The following is a 14,094-nucleotide window of genomic DNA, read 5'->3' on the forward strand; positions in this document are numbered from 1 at the left end:
CAAAACACGCTTTTTTAGCAAGCATTCTAAAGAACAGGGGCCCAATCAGTCTTTAGGTTATCTTCCAAAAGTTATCTTATTTCAGTTATTTTACATGTGCCTTACATTTTAAATTGTATTTTTTATTACTGTATCTATTTTATAAACAGCTCATTAGGTTCTAAGCCACTTTGCAGAAGCTTTCATTTGGAAAAATAAGTTCATTAACATATATAAATAGGTCCTATAACACCGATTTTACCAGTAATAATATCTTGTATAATGAAAACACTTGTTCCACCTTCCAAAGCACAAATACATCAATTAAGTGTATCTGTATTTGCTCATTAATATACTGCATTTGCATGTCTTAAAATGAGGATATGATAGGAAAATAGGATCTCCTTTCAAATGCAGGCAATATAAAAATGCAATGAAAAAATATTTTCCACAGGTATAAGGTCCAGTATTAAATAGGATTGCTATAAAAATATCTGAACAGCAGTTTTCTGGATGGCATAACTAGTATTGTTCAAAATTCTCAGATTATATCTAAAGCTCACATTAATTCAATAGTTTATGGAAGGATAGAAATGAGGATGTAACAGAGAGAATAAAATATAAATGTATCTTTGACCACTGTCAAAAAGAAGACACAATCACTTAAATTTCAAGGAAGTAGATTGTGGTTGGACATAAAGGGAAATTTGCTAGTGGTAAGAGACGAAACGGAATATGACTGGAGGTGATAGATGATCTTCAAGATCTCTTACAACTCTTACTTTCTATTAATACTATACTGGTATGTTGGAACAAAGATAAATGTGTATTTCTATGCAACCAAAAGCTGCACAAAGATAATCTTCAGCAATTATCTATTTCCATCCAAAGGTCCTCCTTTGAGGATATAATGTGAAAAATCCATTAGTTCCCTTCAAACAAAAGCAATTTTAACGTATATGGAGCAGTTACTTTATTTTCAAACCATAAAATATAACTACTTAAAGTTAAAATTTAAAAGATTAAATGGAACACACTTCATTAAATGCAATGGTAGTTTGAAAATATATATATACCGTTGATGCAATTATTAACTTACCATAAAATGCTATTGATTGGAACATGTAATAAATCACTGATAATTTTAATATATTCAGTTTATATTTTGCTATAGGACCACAAATGCCTTTTTAAAGAGTGAGATTACATCAGCCACGATCCTTAAAATTTATGCTAAAATTACAAAAATGTATTACAGGGATAACAAAAAGAACAAGTAAAAGAGCTTCAATTTCAACTATACATCCAACTTGACATCTGTTCAAAATAGTGGAGATATTTCAACTAAAGTCAAACACTATCAAAAGTTAAGATCACAGAAAAACACTGTATATGCTATAAGAGTATAGATGTTCTCAGATGGAAGGCTCATAGTTCTATCATCAAAAGGCATTGTGCAGCTACACTTGATTTTTATTCCCCCATCCTTAAAAAGATTTTCTTTGCAAAAAAAAAAAGTGACAGAAGTGGTGAGAAAAGGTGCATAGGTTACAACTGGAGGAAAATGTCATCTAACCTCTTCATAACATTCTGTGGAAAAAAGGCAGAGTGACTGCACAGTAAAAATCTCTCCTGGAAGCATTTTATAAAAGTCTCTCTATTAACAATTGCCACAAAGAGATGTCTACAGTGAGAGCTTTTCAGCTTTTCAAGTTGCGTCACTCTGGAATCCAACACATAATTAAACAAGGTTTCCCAGTTGCTGAACAAGTGGCACACACTGTATAGGCTTTCATGCAGTCCCTCAAGATTTTTCTGCTAAGAATATGAAATATCCGACAAAAGGTTCTCCTCAGAGAAATATCATCTAAATCATGCTATTCTATAGAGATTTTGCCACTAATTTTTTCTGTATTTTCCAGAGTATTTGATGTAAGCAGACGTTGACTTACCTGAATGTCCTTTCTATGTGCGTTGCTGGAGAATCCAAAGTGTGGGTTATTCTTCGTCTAAGGCTGCAACTTGTCATTTAAGAGTGTTAGGTGCAAGTCCTTTGTCCAAGCTGTCCTGTAAATATTCCAGAACCTCCGAGACGGACGCTGAAATTGGGTCGAGATGCACTCTTGAACACCAAGAACAGAATGATCTCCAGGTTGCGTTGTAAATACGGTTTGTAGATGCGCGTCTGGAAGCCTGAATGGTGTGTATTACCCACCCTGAGAGATTGTCCTTCCTCAGGAGGCTCCTCTCAAGTACCAGATGGTCATCTGGAGCCAATGAGGCTCTGGATGCAGAATGACCCCCTGGCTGAGAGAGATCCTGTCCTGGGGAATCCGCCAAGGGCGGCCACAGACAGGCTCACCAGATCCACATACCAGAGACGCCACAGCCAATGGGAGGCAACCAATAGCACTTCCGCCTTTTCTGCCAACATCTTGTGAATCACTCTCAGGATGAGTGGAAGGGGCGGGAAGGCGTAGAGTAAGCCCGGAGGCCAAGTGCAGCGAAGAGCGTCGCATCATTTGGCCCCTGGACACGGAAACCGGGTGAAGAACCGTGGCAGCTGTGCATTCAGTGGGTGTGCAAAGAGGTTGAGAATTGGATGGCCGAATCTCCGCGACAACTCCTGGAAGAGGGAAGGGTGGAGACCCCACTCCGACTAATCTATTTGAGTCCTGCTCAACCAATCCGCCCAGATATTGGTTGAGCCGGAGATATGCTCCGCTTTCAGGGAAAGTGTGTGTTTCTCCGCCCAAGTCAGCATCCTTGTCGTCTCGTCCATGAGGAGCTTGGAGCTTGTTCCCCCTTCTCGCTTCACATGCGCTTTCGTGGTTACATTGTCTGTCAGAACTAGCACATGCTGGCCTGCCACAGCTGAGTGAAAATGGCACAGGGCAAGGTGAACCGCCCGCAGCTCCAACCAGTTGATATCAAATCCTCTGGAGACCAACGACCCTGACTATGGCCGATTCAGAACTGTCCTCGGATCCGGAGCATACCTACAGTCCTTCCAAGGCCCAGAAACAGCCAAAGCATGTTTCCAAAGGTGCTTCAAAATGCACCAGACAACCTGCAGGCAGGTTCTTCTGTTCCTCATCCTTCGAAATGGGCTTCTGCAGATGACAAGGTCGCAGAGAGACGGCACAAGGCCTTAGAGACACACTTTGCCATGGCTCAGCAGAAGGCTCAGGCCACGGACTACCAGATGGCTGCTTCTCAACCACCCGCACATTGTTCTGCCCAGTATCCAGTGGTTTTTATGGAGGTGTTCCAGACTACTGACTCAGGAGCTGATAACGCCAAGGGCCAGCGATTGGAGGTTCTCAAAGAGATCCTACAGTTGTGCCTTCGAGTTCAGGGGTTGGCATTCAGGTTTCACCTTCTCCGTGTCATCCCCCAACTGAAGCGACATTTACCCCGACCACAGTGGGGTTCCGTCCTGGGGAGGGGCTACAACCAGCTTTGTCCCGCAACATTCAGGCCCTGGTTTCTCAGACTATTTCGAGGATTTTGACATCTGGAGATCACCAAGGGGTCCAGTGTCCTTCGTTGAGGCTACTTCGCAATTGCAGACCTAGACATATCTGGATTCACATTGTGAACTTTCTTATCGCCCGGATTCCATCCACAGTGAGGATTCCTTGTGGGATGACGATGACCATAGAGACATGGAGTTTCTGACGATGAGGGATTATTGCCGGATAGACCTTCATTCATGGATCTCTTCCATCCCTCCCTCTTCAAGTCCTTACTCCACAAAGCCAAAGTAATGACTAACATGGGGGTCTCGGAGACACAGTCTACTCAACAAGGGGACTCTCATCCTCATGATGATCTATTTAAACTGCCTAAAACGGAGCAGGAGTTTATTCCATGCCCCGAACTTTTCATGGAAGTAATACAAAGACAGTGGTGCCAACCTGCCTCCGTAGTGGCACCAAATGGACACAACAAAAAACTTTATTGTTCTGATCCAAGTCTTCAGGACTTGATCCAATTACCTAATGTTGATACACCTGTGGCCAGCTTGACTTCCTCCTCTGTCATTTCCAATGACATATTGGATGGATTGAGAACAGATGATAGGAAAGCTGAACTATCATTCTGCAAAACCCATCAAGCGGCTGCTTGGGCCATTAGGGCCGCAACATCGGTATCCTTCTTTAATAGGGCATCGCTGATATGGCTGCGCCAATTGCAAGAGCGTCTGCCACCTGAGGACATGTTTGGACATGGACTGTCATTATAATCAACTTTCTAATAAAAATGACAATGAAAATGCAATGTTCTAAAAATGAAAGTCAGTGTTGAAAAATCAGACTTTTTTTAAATACAGAGTTTAAAAAGGTCACAAAAATAAACATGGGAAGCATCTGGCAGAACATTATAGATTCACATCTGATTTGAGAATTTTTTTTGTTTGTCTTCTATGAAATATCTTTTGCTACATAAGCAAACTTGCAGCTGTATACCCCTAAAGCAAATCATGTTACAAATATGTCCAGAGATCCAAAAAGATTGGGAACCTATTATTTATTCATAACTAGGCAATTTTCTGAATAAGAAAATGAAAGACTAGTTTTGTTTAGTTCCTCCAAATGTCAGATGGAAGTGATAAGCAAGGAATGAATATTATAGAATATACAAAATTATTCTATACGTATACTATACATTTGATCCTGCTTAGTTTAGTACTATGTTCTTTTTCTATAGTTTTAATATGATTCCTACTACTAATTGCAGTTAAATAGCATCTGAATAGATCAAACTAATATACAATATGAAAACATTCCAAAATACATATTTTGATAATATTTATCTTTTGAACTTGACATACTAGCTATTTGTGTATATTTCACATTGTCATTTTGAAAGATTAAAGTTCAGCATATATATATACATATACATATACATATACATATACATATACATATACATATACATATATGTATGTATGTATGTATGTATGTATATATATATATGCTTTAATTTATATGCCGCCCTTCTCTGGAGACTCAGGGCGGCTTACAATGCGTTAAGCAATAGCCTTCATACTTTTGTATATTTATATAAAGTCAGCTTATTGCCCCCACAATCTGGGTCCTCATTTCACCTACCTTTGAAAGGATGGAAGGCTGAGTCAACCTTGAGCCTGGTGAGATTTGAACTTGCAGTAATTGCAAGCAGCAGTTGTTAATAATAGTGCTTTAGTCCACTGTACCACAGGCTCTTCACCTATATTAATTTTTTTAAAAAATCAGAAAAATGTCTGATTCCAATGAAACAAAATTTTTGAAACCCAAGCTGAACTACAGGTAGTCTTCAATTCCCCTTTAGTAATTGCCTTGCTAAGCAACCATTTGCAAATACGACAGCAACAAACGTTAGTAAACAAAACATTTTCCAACCAATGTGCATTCTTATGCACAAATTTAGGAACTTGACAACAATGCACTCCAAAGTGATAGTAATGTTGGTGATGATAAGATAATTTTATCTAAATGACATGAGAATAACTACAAATCATTGTAGTGTCTTTCTTTTTTTGTCACATGGTAACATTCAGCCACCATTTCACCAGAACCAATTCCGTTTGCTAAGTAAAACTACCTTTAATTGCATTGTAGTACTCTTGCCTGTGAGGTCAATTCAAAATACCAGAAGCTAATATTATTAAAATACACAAGATGAGTTTATTCCAATAATTATGTACTTTCCCTGTACCTTCTGCAAATTTGGGTCCAATGTGGTACTAAAAACTTTTTGCCCTGTTTCTAGTCCTTACTAAATGACAGCCAAACCATAAACTCCCTGCCTTGAATGAAAATTATTTCAAGGATAATGCAGCAATCCAAAGAAACCAAAAATGTCATATCTTTTTATTCTAATATTTAATTTAATTGGACCATGTAAAATAGAAAAAAGCCAATAAAATATTATTGTATTTCAACTAGTTACTCAATAGCTGATTACCAAGCAGCTATTTGTATGAATTAATCTGCCACTACCAAGCACTACTCTTACTGTCATTATAGATGTCTTGTTATGGCAACTAGTCAATACATACAGCAAGGCAGGTGTTTCCAATCATAACCATCATCATGTGTCCTATGAATTACAGCAAGACACCCAAAGAAACAGTTATCAATTCCTTTTATGAGTTCATTGAGAACAGCCATTCTTTTTATTTTTATAGGAAACTATGCCTTTTAGTTACTTAACAGTAACTTTGTAATGTAACAGCTGTAATCATTGGATATGCACTGACAAAGTTGTTTCTGTTATTCTGCTTTATGAAAGACAGTTTTCAGAAAACATGTGGATAGTAATGCAATTTTTATTGCTTTGGTAGGAATTCATCTCATATCTTCTCACATATTACTCAGGAAACAGGGGTTTGTTACTTTTTACCATTTATCTCACTAGGACATTAAACCGTCTGGGTTGACAAGCTGGCAACCTTATTAAGTGTCTTCCCTATCCACACTATCGCATACATTTTGCTTTTCAAAAGTAAGGGATGCACCAACTCGTCATAATCTATGACATCTTGCCATTTCCTTAAAGGTGAAATTATCTTCAGATACTAACAACTCATCTCTACACTTGCATTATCTTCTCAATATGTTGCATATCTCATCGAACTCTGGTATAGCAATAGTACAAAGTGACGAAGGCTAAAATTATCTATATGTATAATTACCAATTATAGAATTAAGAAACTGTTATTTATGTATAAGACTTTCATGGATATACTTTTTAATTTTCATATACAGGAGCTACTTTTAATATTTTTTTGAGTAGATCCTCTGCTGCATCCAAGTGGCTATGTTTAGCATTAACAGTTTTGTTTTTTTTTAAAAAAAAGATGAATACTGACAATGAAAAGTGGTCACATAAAAATTTCTAAGATAATGTTTAATTTCTTTAATGCAGTACTTTAAATCAAAATGTCTATATGCATAGACTACTTGGTAATTGTTTATGAATAATCTAAAGCTGCTATCATAAAGCTCTTTGGGCCTTTATGTAAATCAAGTAAGAGAAATACTGTTCCAAACATGTATTCCCATCCTGACAATGATCTTCTAGGAATAACTGACTGAGAACAAGAAAATAAAGGGGGAAAACCCTCTCAAAACTCCCAATAGTGAGGCATAAATCAGCTCTCCACCAACCCAGGTTGATAAATCAACATAACTTTCACATAACATTTACATGTTGGACTGAATCCCAAATCCCATTCCATTCAAATAAAATTAGGTAGGCAATTCCTGTCAATTCTTCCTTTCATTTCTAGCCTGTACAGTAACACTAATATAACACTGTTCCTAATGCACCACCAATCCATAGTTGCAGATCCAAGTTGTTACATATATGTTTAAAGTTATTTAAAAGCTTATCTGAAAACATAATTCCTGACTGCCTGAAATTTTGAAACAACTGTTTCAGATTAATATGCTGGTCAGGAAAGTTGCACTGACATGACTCTCTGCTAGTTGTTCAATGATAAAAAATATTGTGCAATATAATAGATAAAATAATATTTATAATTAAAAGTTATAAAATGTATAATTATAATTAAAGACACAGAAGAATCTTGACAGACTTGATTCTGTGCCCTATCTAAAATGAAATTCAATGGTGAGAAAAGTAAGGTTCTACATTTAGGCAAGAAAAACCAAATGCACAGGTATAGCATAGTACCTGGATCAATAGTAGTAACTGCGAGAAGAATCTTGGAGTCCTAGTAGAAAATCACTTAAATATGAACCAGCAGTGTGATGCAGTGCTAAAAAAGCCAATGCAATCCTACGCTGCATTAATAGAGGGACAGAATCAAGGTCACATGAAGTTTAATAACATTTTATAATGCCGTGGTAAGACCATAGTTGGTAAGACCATACTTGGAATATTGCATCAGTTTTGGTCACCACAATATAGAAAAGATGTTGAGACTCTAGAAAGAAAGCAGAAAAGAGTAACAAAGACGATTAGGAGACTAAAAACTAAAACATATGAAGAACAGTTGCAGTAATTGGGGATGCCTAGTTTAATGAAAAGAAGGACATGATAGCAATGTTCCAATATCTAAGGGGCTGTCACAAAGAAGTGGGTGTCAACCTATTCTCCAAAGCACCTGAAGGAAAGACAGGACGCAATGGATGGAAACTAATCAAGGAAAGAAACAACTTAGAACTAAGGATAAATTTCTTGACAGTTAGAACAATTAACCAGTGGAAAGAGTTGTCTTTAGAAGTTGTGTGTTGCTCCATCACTGGAGGTTTTTAAGAAGCGATTGAACAGCCATTTCTCTAGAATGGTATAACGTCTTCTGCTTGTGCAGGGGTTTGGACTATAAGACCTCCAAGGTGCGTTCCAACTCCGTTATTCTATTAAAGTAAAAGGCCATTGGGGTCCACAAGATGGGATAACAGGCGAATAGTGACACATGTTTGACAATGCCATCCTACAAATATCATGAATCGCTTGTCTCTGGTATCAAGATGCAAATATATAATAGCATTGGCATGATGAACATCACTGTGCATGAGCTGTAGCTTTGGCATCATTTCAGTTTGTTGTGGATGTCAATAAAAAGAGGCAATTTGGTGATAAATTAAGGGCTAGAGTTTAACCAGGTACTTTGAGATACTTTGTCCCAGATTTCTTCCTCCACACCTATGTTACTGTTTCTGAAATAAGCTGTCAGCTGATTAATCATTTATACTGCTTTCTATTGTCTCCTCAGTGTCTTACACAACATTGTTGTAAGATAAAATGGAGGAGGAATGGAGAATATTAGACCTATCTTCCTGACCAACCTAGAGTAAGGTAGAAAAAGAGGTGGTGGTGATAGCAGTAATAGTAGTAGTAGTAGTAAAACATATGTTGAATAATGAAGCTATGATTGATTATGATTGCCATTATGTTGGTATCAACTATGAGAACCCACATATAGATTTTCTCCAGGAGGATCTGCTAACTTGATCTTTCAACACTGTATCTACCTACTGCAATTTAGTCTATCTACCGTGCTATTGGCTGTCTTCTTTTTCTTTCTCTAGCATTACAAACTTCTTAAGATAGCTATGTCTTTATACGTGTTGGGAAAAAATGATAATTTGAATGTGTCATTTTCTCTATTACTGAAAACTCTGAACTGATTTATTCTTTGATCCATTTGTCTATAATTTTGGCTTGATATTCTCAAGAGCCTTCTCCAAAACCAAAGTTCAAAAGAGTCAATGTTCTAGCTTAAAATCCTCAAAATCCAATGTCTGCTTCTATAGAATGTTAAAGGGAAAACCATTGGTGCACAATTCTGATATTTATTGGCATAAATACATCACAGCATCTGAATATCTTTTCCAAGGTCTTCATCTCTATTTTGTAAAAATTTATCCTAGTGTGACGTATTTCTTGACTGTTGATTCCTTTACTATTGCTATCTGAACCTAAAAAGTAGAAGCTGTTTTCCATTTCAGTATGTTCGTTGTCAATTCTATGGCTGGAGGTTGAAGCTATTGTAATAACTTTGCTTTTTGTTGTATTTGATTAACATCATTTACAGACCCATTTTCCCCTAATATATGTTATAGGTTCATGATGGCGAACCTGTGGCATGCGTGCCAGAGGTGGCACACAGAGCCCTTCCTGCTGGCACGTGCATCACTCTAGGTCAGATCTCAGTGGCGTTTCTTTTGTGAGCTTCCGTTTCCCTGCAAACGACGAAACAGAAGCTCATGAAAGAAAAAGATCTTACCTCTTACCACGCTGCCGGTGTTGGGATGACTCACCTCCCGTTGGCCTGCTGGTTTTCAGGTCTCTGCTGCGCATACGTGCATGTCGTGCATGCGCATGTTTGTGTGCGCGAGCAAGCATCTTTCAGTTTGGGCATACGCACATGCACAGTTTGGGCATTTGGTTCGCCATTACTGTTATAGGTACATTAAAGTGTGAGGAAAGGAGAAACGCTTAATCCAACCTCTAGTTTCCTGAGTTAAAAAAGATAGAAGAAATTATCACAATAATTATTAACAAGTGAAATGAAGGCTGAGAGCCCACAGTGGAAAAGAATGAAGGCCTCAAATTACCCCTCCTTGAAACTTGATTCTTCAGTCTTGTATGTCCCATGCTTTGGGAGAGAAAATTGTCCATAATTGCTGTCATTTTCCAGCATTCCATTATCTGGTATCCACCCCATAACCCTGATATATAAGAGACAGGGGGCTCTCACACCTATCTTTCTTGCCTGGCAATCTATACAATGCCAGTTCCTGGCCATATATCACAGCGGTTCAGTTTTTCATCCCATTTTTGAGAGACAAACACAATAAAAAGGTTTTGGAAAAATAAAAAATATGTATTTCCTTCCTTTTAAATTAAATATTTACTGTAAAATTTGTACATCCCACATTGCAGAATACGAACTACATAATTGTCTAGATACTATAATGCAAACTGGTATATTAGTAAAAAGAAAAATATGAAAGGAAAATAAAATGCTCTGGTTGTACCACAAGATGCCAATAGTCTGGTACATTTTTTAAATGACTAAATAACTGGATCAAGATTTACCTTAGTACAGATTACAATAGGATTATAAAGTAAATAAAATTAATATCTACATGCCCAACCTAAACAGAGGGTGGTGGTTTGAAGGCTGAAATTACGTTCAATTTACTCTTCTAAACAGAGAAATAAAGAACATTTAGACTTTGACACTTGACTTAGAACCACACCAAAAGCAAACCTAATTATTTAGAATATTTTACATAATCCTAGTGAAAAAGATTTTTGAAACAAACCATTCCCCTACTGCAATTATCTAGACTTTTAGAACATTTTCAAAATTCAAAACAACGTTAATCATAATTTTCTCAGCCTTGGTTAACAATTGATGGATGCTATATATCCAATTGATTTACAATAAATATTAGATACAACCCACTTACAACCATTCATTTAGTGACCATTTGAAGTTACAAAGGCACTGAAAAAAGTGATTTATGATCATTTTTCATGTTGCAGTATCCGATCAAAATTCAGATGCTTGACATCTGGCTCATATTTCTGATGGTCATGAGATTCACTTTTGCAACCTTCTGACAACCAAAGTCACTGGGCAAGTCAGATTTACTTAACAACTATGTTGCTAACTTAACAACTGCAGTGATTCACTTAAAAACTGTGGCAAGAAACTGTTGTAAACTGAGGCAACTGTATCACTTAGCAATAGAAATTTTAATTTCAACTATGGCTGTAAGTCGAGGACTACCTATAGATTGTATAATGCAACAAGGAATACAGTGTTTACATGTTGCCCTATGGTGAGATGCGCGGCAAACAAATTTAATAAATAAATAAATAAAATCTGGAAATTAATGTACCAAAAAAAAAGCTAGTTTTGTTTGATAAAAGAAATAGTGAATGATTACAAATTATACATAATAATGAAACTAAAGCTGATAGATTGGTGTGCCTTGGTAGAATGTGTTTTCCAAAAAATGAAAAATGAGTGCTTTTAAACTATGCAAATGCTGGGAGAAAAGTGATGGATAATATTGACATATGGGTTTTTTTGCTGAAAAAGGCAAAAATGATTCCATATAAGAATGTGTTTCTGCCCATGTATGGAACCTACATACAAGGTTGTACATAAATGCAGTAAGATACATTTGCCAGGGCAAAAAAGATAAGATGAACAGTATAAATTAGATTTAGCTGTATTCTATTTTCTTTCTCTTATTGCACAGATAGAGTTGTCTTCTGCTTGTGCCTGCTGCAAAAAAGTTGGAGGTTAAAGCATTTGTTCAGATGAAAGAAGTAATGGAATAGGAGGTAAAAAGAAAAAAGTCTGATTGCTCCAAGATGAACACAAATGTTTACCATCTTATAGAATTAGACCAATTAAGTAATTGATTACAGAAAATAACTTATATCTTGACTGGATAAATTTGGTCAGTTTATTAGCAAATCAGATCTTACTGAAGAAATAATAAAATATAAAATTGTAATATCATGAAACAAAGTCCCTCCACACTCCATTTTGATTCTAGAAAATTAGCAGTAACTAATAATATTCAGAAAACTGGATCAAACCTGAAACCTCAAGTAGCTATATACATATCAGAAAACAGAATGTATTTAACACAGTTTCAAGGAAATTAGAGCAACAATATTGTCACCTTTAGTTTAAATAAAATACTAACCTGCTCCAGTGTCTGAATTTTGTTGTCTTTAACTTGCAAAATCTCCAAAACCTTCCTGTCCTTGAGTTCAGCCTTCTGCTTTTCTCTAAAAACAAAAATATATTGACACTTATTAGTCATAATTTGCTGCTAATCATTTGAATTTTTCATGTCCCAATAATGAATGTCATTTTAGAGCATGGAAAATTAAATTATCTGTGGCTGACAGCCTTGCAGAATTAATCATGGAACATATGGCAAGTGACAGCAAATTTTATCTGCAAACAATGAAGACAACTTTATTCTAAATGATGTAGTGTTTATGAAAGCAAAACTAGATATGCTTACTTACAAGATATGTGGTATATCTTCCAGATTAAGTATTTCTGAAGAATCCTTCCCTTCCTGCTTTTACATTATTGATATCAAAGAAATCCTATTTTCATGTTGGCAATACAGTAAGAGTAGCATATTAACAAACATCATTATTTTCCCTTTGGTATACTGAAAAGATATAGCATATTTAAAAGATCAACAACTGTTTAGAAACTGGGTAGGGAGATTTTGTTCCAAATGATTCTTACTCTGTATATCCTCAATCAAGTTCCAGATGTGGCAAAAATAAAAACCAGTGTGCCATAACTTATACTAAAATAAATAAATAAATGCAGCAGTAGAAAGGAAAACAAATAGTGCTAATTACAAAGCAACACTTATCAGGTTTGCTACATTATTTATATTGTTCAGTTCCTGCACAAATCAGAAAATTCAGTATTATTAACATTATACAATTGTACACTGCTGGATTTTTGTTTTAATGATTACCATATTTTTTGGACTATAAAACACTCCGGACTATAAAACGCTCCGGATTATAAAACGCACCTAGCTTTTGGGGAGGAAAACAAGAAAAAAAAATCTGCCTCTGCCTCCCAGCATTCATACAGTATTTGTTCTGTCCCCGTCTCACACACGCACACAGTCAGCCAAGGGTTAAATAAAACTTGCAGACAATAAATTCCTTCAATAACAGGATTGGCAGCAACCCAGTAGCTGCTTGCCAAGAACTTTACTCACAGAGGGACGTGTTCCTCCTCCGTCAGATAAACCAAAACAAATACACAAAGCCACAGAATTGTCAAGTCCAGTCCATATTAAATCCAAGGCAGGCAGATAACGTAGTTTCAGAGATACAATGCGACTCGCTAATTGTTTAGTTTTGTCCCTTACAGAGCCTGAATGGCCACCACACCCCCTTTTATCCCCTGTGGGGTGTGGTCCAGTGACTCAGCTTAATCTCTGGCACGCCTCCTTTTCTGCTGCGTGCGCTTGTCTCTCCAACGTTGGCGTGGATCCAGCCAAGACTTATCTCCGTCACTGTCCGACTGCGACTGCTCGGCGATACCTGGCTCCTGGCCAATCTCTTCTCCTTCGGGAGACACCTGAGGCATTGCCAGAGAGGAGGGTCCTGGAGACGGAGGCCTGGCCAACTCCTCTCCTTCACTTTCGGAGCCTTCTCCCTCCGATAAGACGGGCTCAGGGGTCGGAGTCACAACACTATTCATCTGGCCCATTTGGTGCGTCCCATTCACCGCAGCCCATTCAGCGATGCCTGTTTGCTGCCGCCCATTTACTGCCTGTCAGGATTCTGACCAGTGCCCTAACGCAATTAAGAGTCTGAAGCCATCTGGCAATAGAAATCCAGTATTTTATTAGGAGCACCATGTCAGCATTACCTAGGTGAAGCCAACTATGACTTCACCTCCCTTCCTTCATGCCTTGCCTCTGACCCTGTTGTGTGTCACCCAGTCACATTCCCCAACAAGGTAGTTTCGTGGGTTGTAGAAGTCACTCCCTTCTAGGCATTGCTGGTATCCACAGAGATGGCCTTGACTTGCTCAGCCACAATACATATTGTTAT

The 14,094-nt window shown here is 37.2% G+C and overlaps 1 protein-coding gene across 1 annotated transcript in view; it reads right to left on the reverse strand.

Annotated features, from left to right (window-relative positions):
* The window catches only part of CNTLN (centlein), a 214,719-nt gene that overhangs the window by 162,214 nt on the left and 38,411 nt on the right, over window positions 1-14,094 (reverse strand). The window contains exon 3 of the mRNA XM_070935540.1: window positions 12,195-12,279. Coding sequence (XP_070791641.1) covers window positions 12,195-12,279 — 85 coding nt within the window. The remainder of the gene's footprint in view (window positions 1-12,194; window positions 12,280-14,094) is intronic.

The sequence above is a fragment of the Pituophis catenifer genome, unplaced genomic scaffold (assembly GCF_029215685.1).
Source record: "Pituophis catenifer annectens isolate HBS135680 unplaced genomic scaffold, rPitCat1.0.hap2 SCAF_2, whole genome shotgun sequence".
Taxonomy (NCBI): domain Eukaryota; kingdom Metazoa; phylum Chordata; class Lepidosauria; order Squamata; family Colubridae; genus Pituophis; species Pituophis catenifer.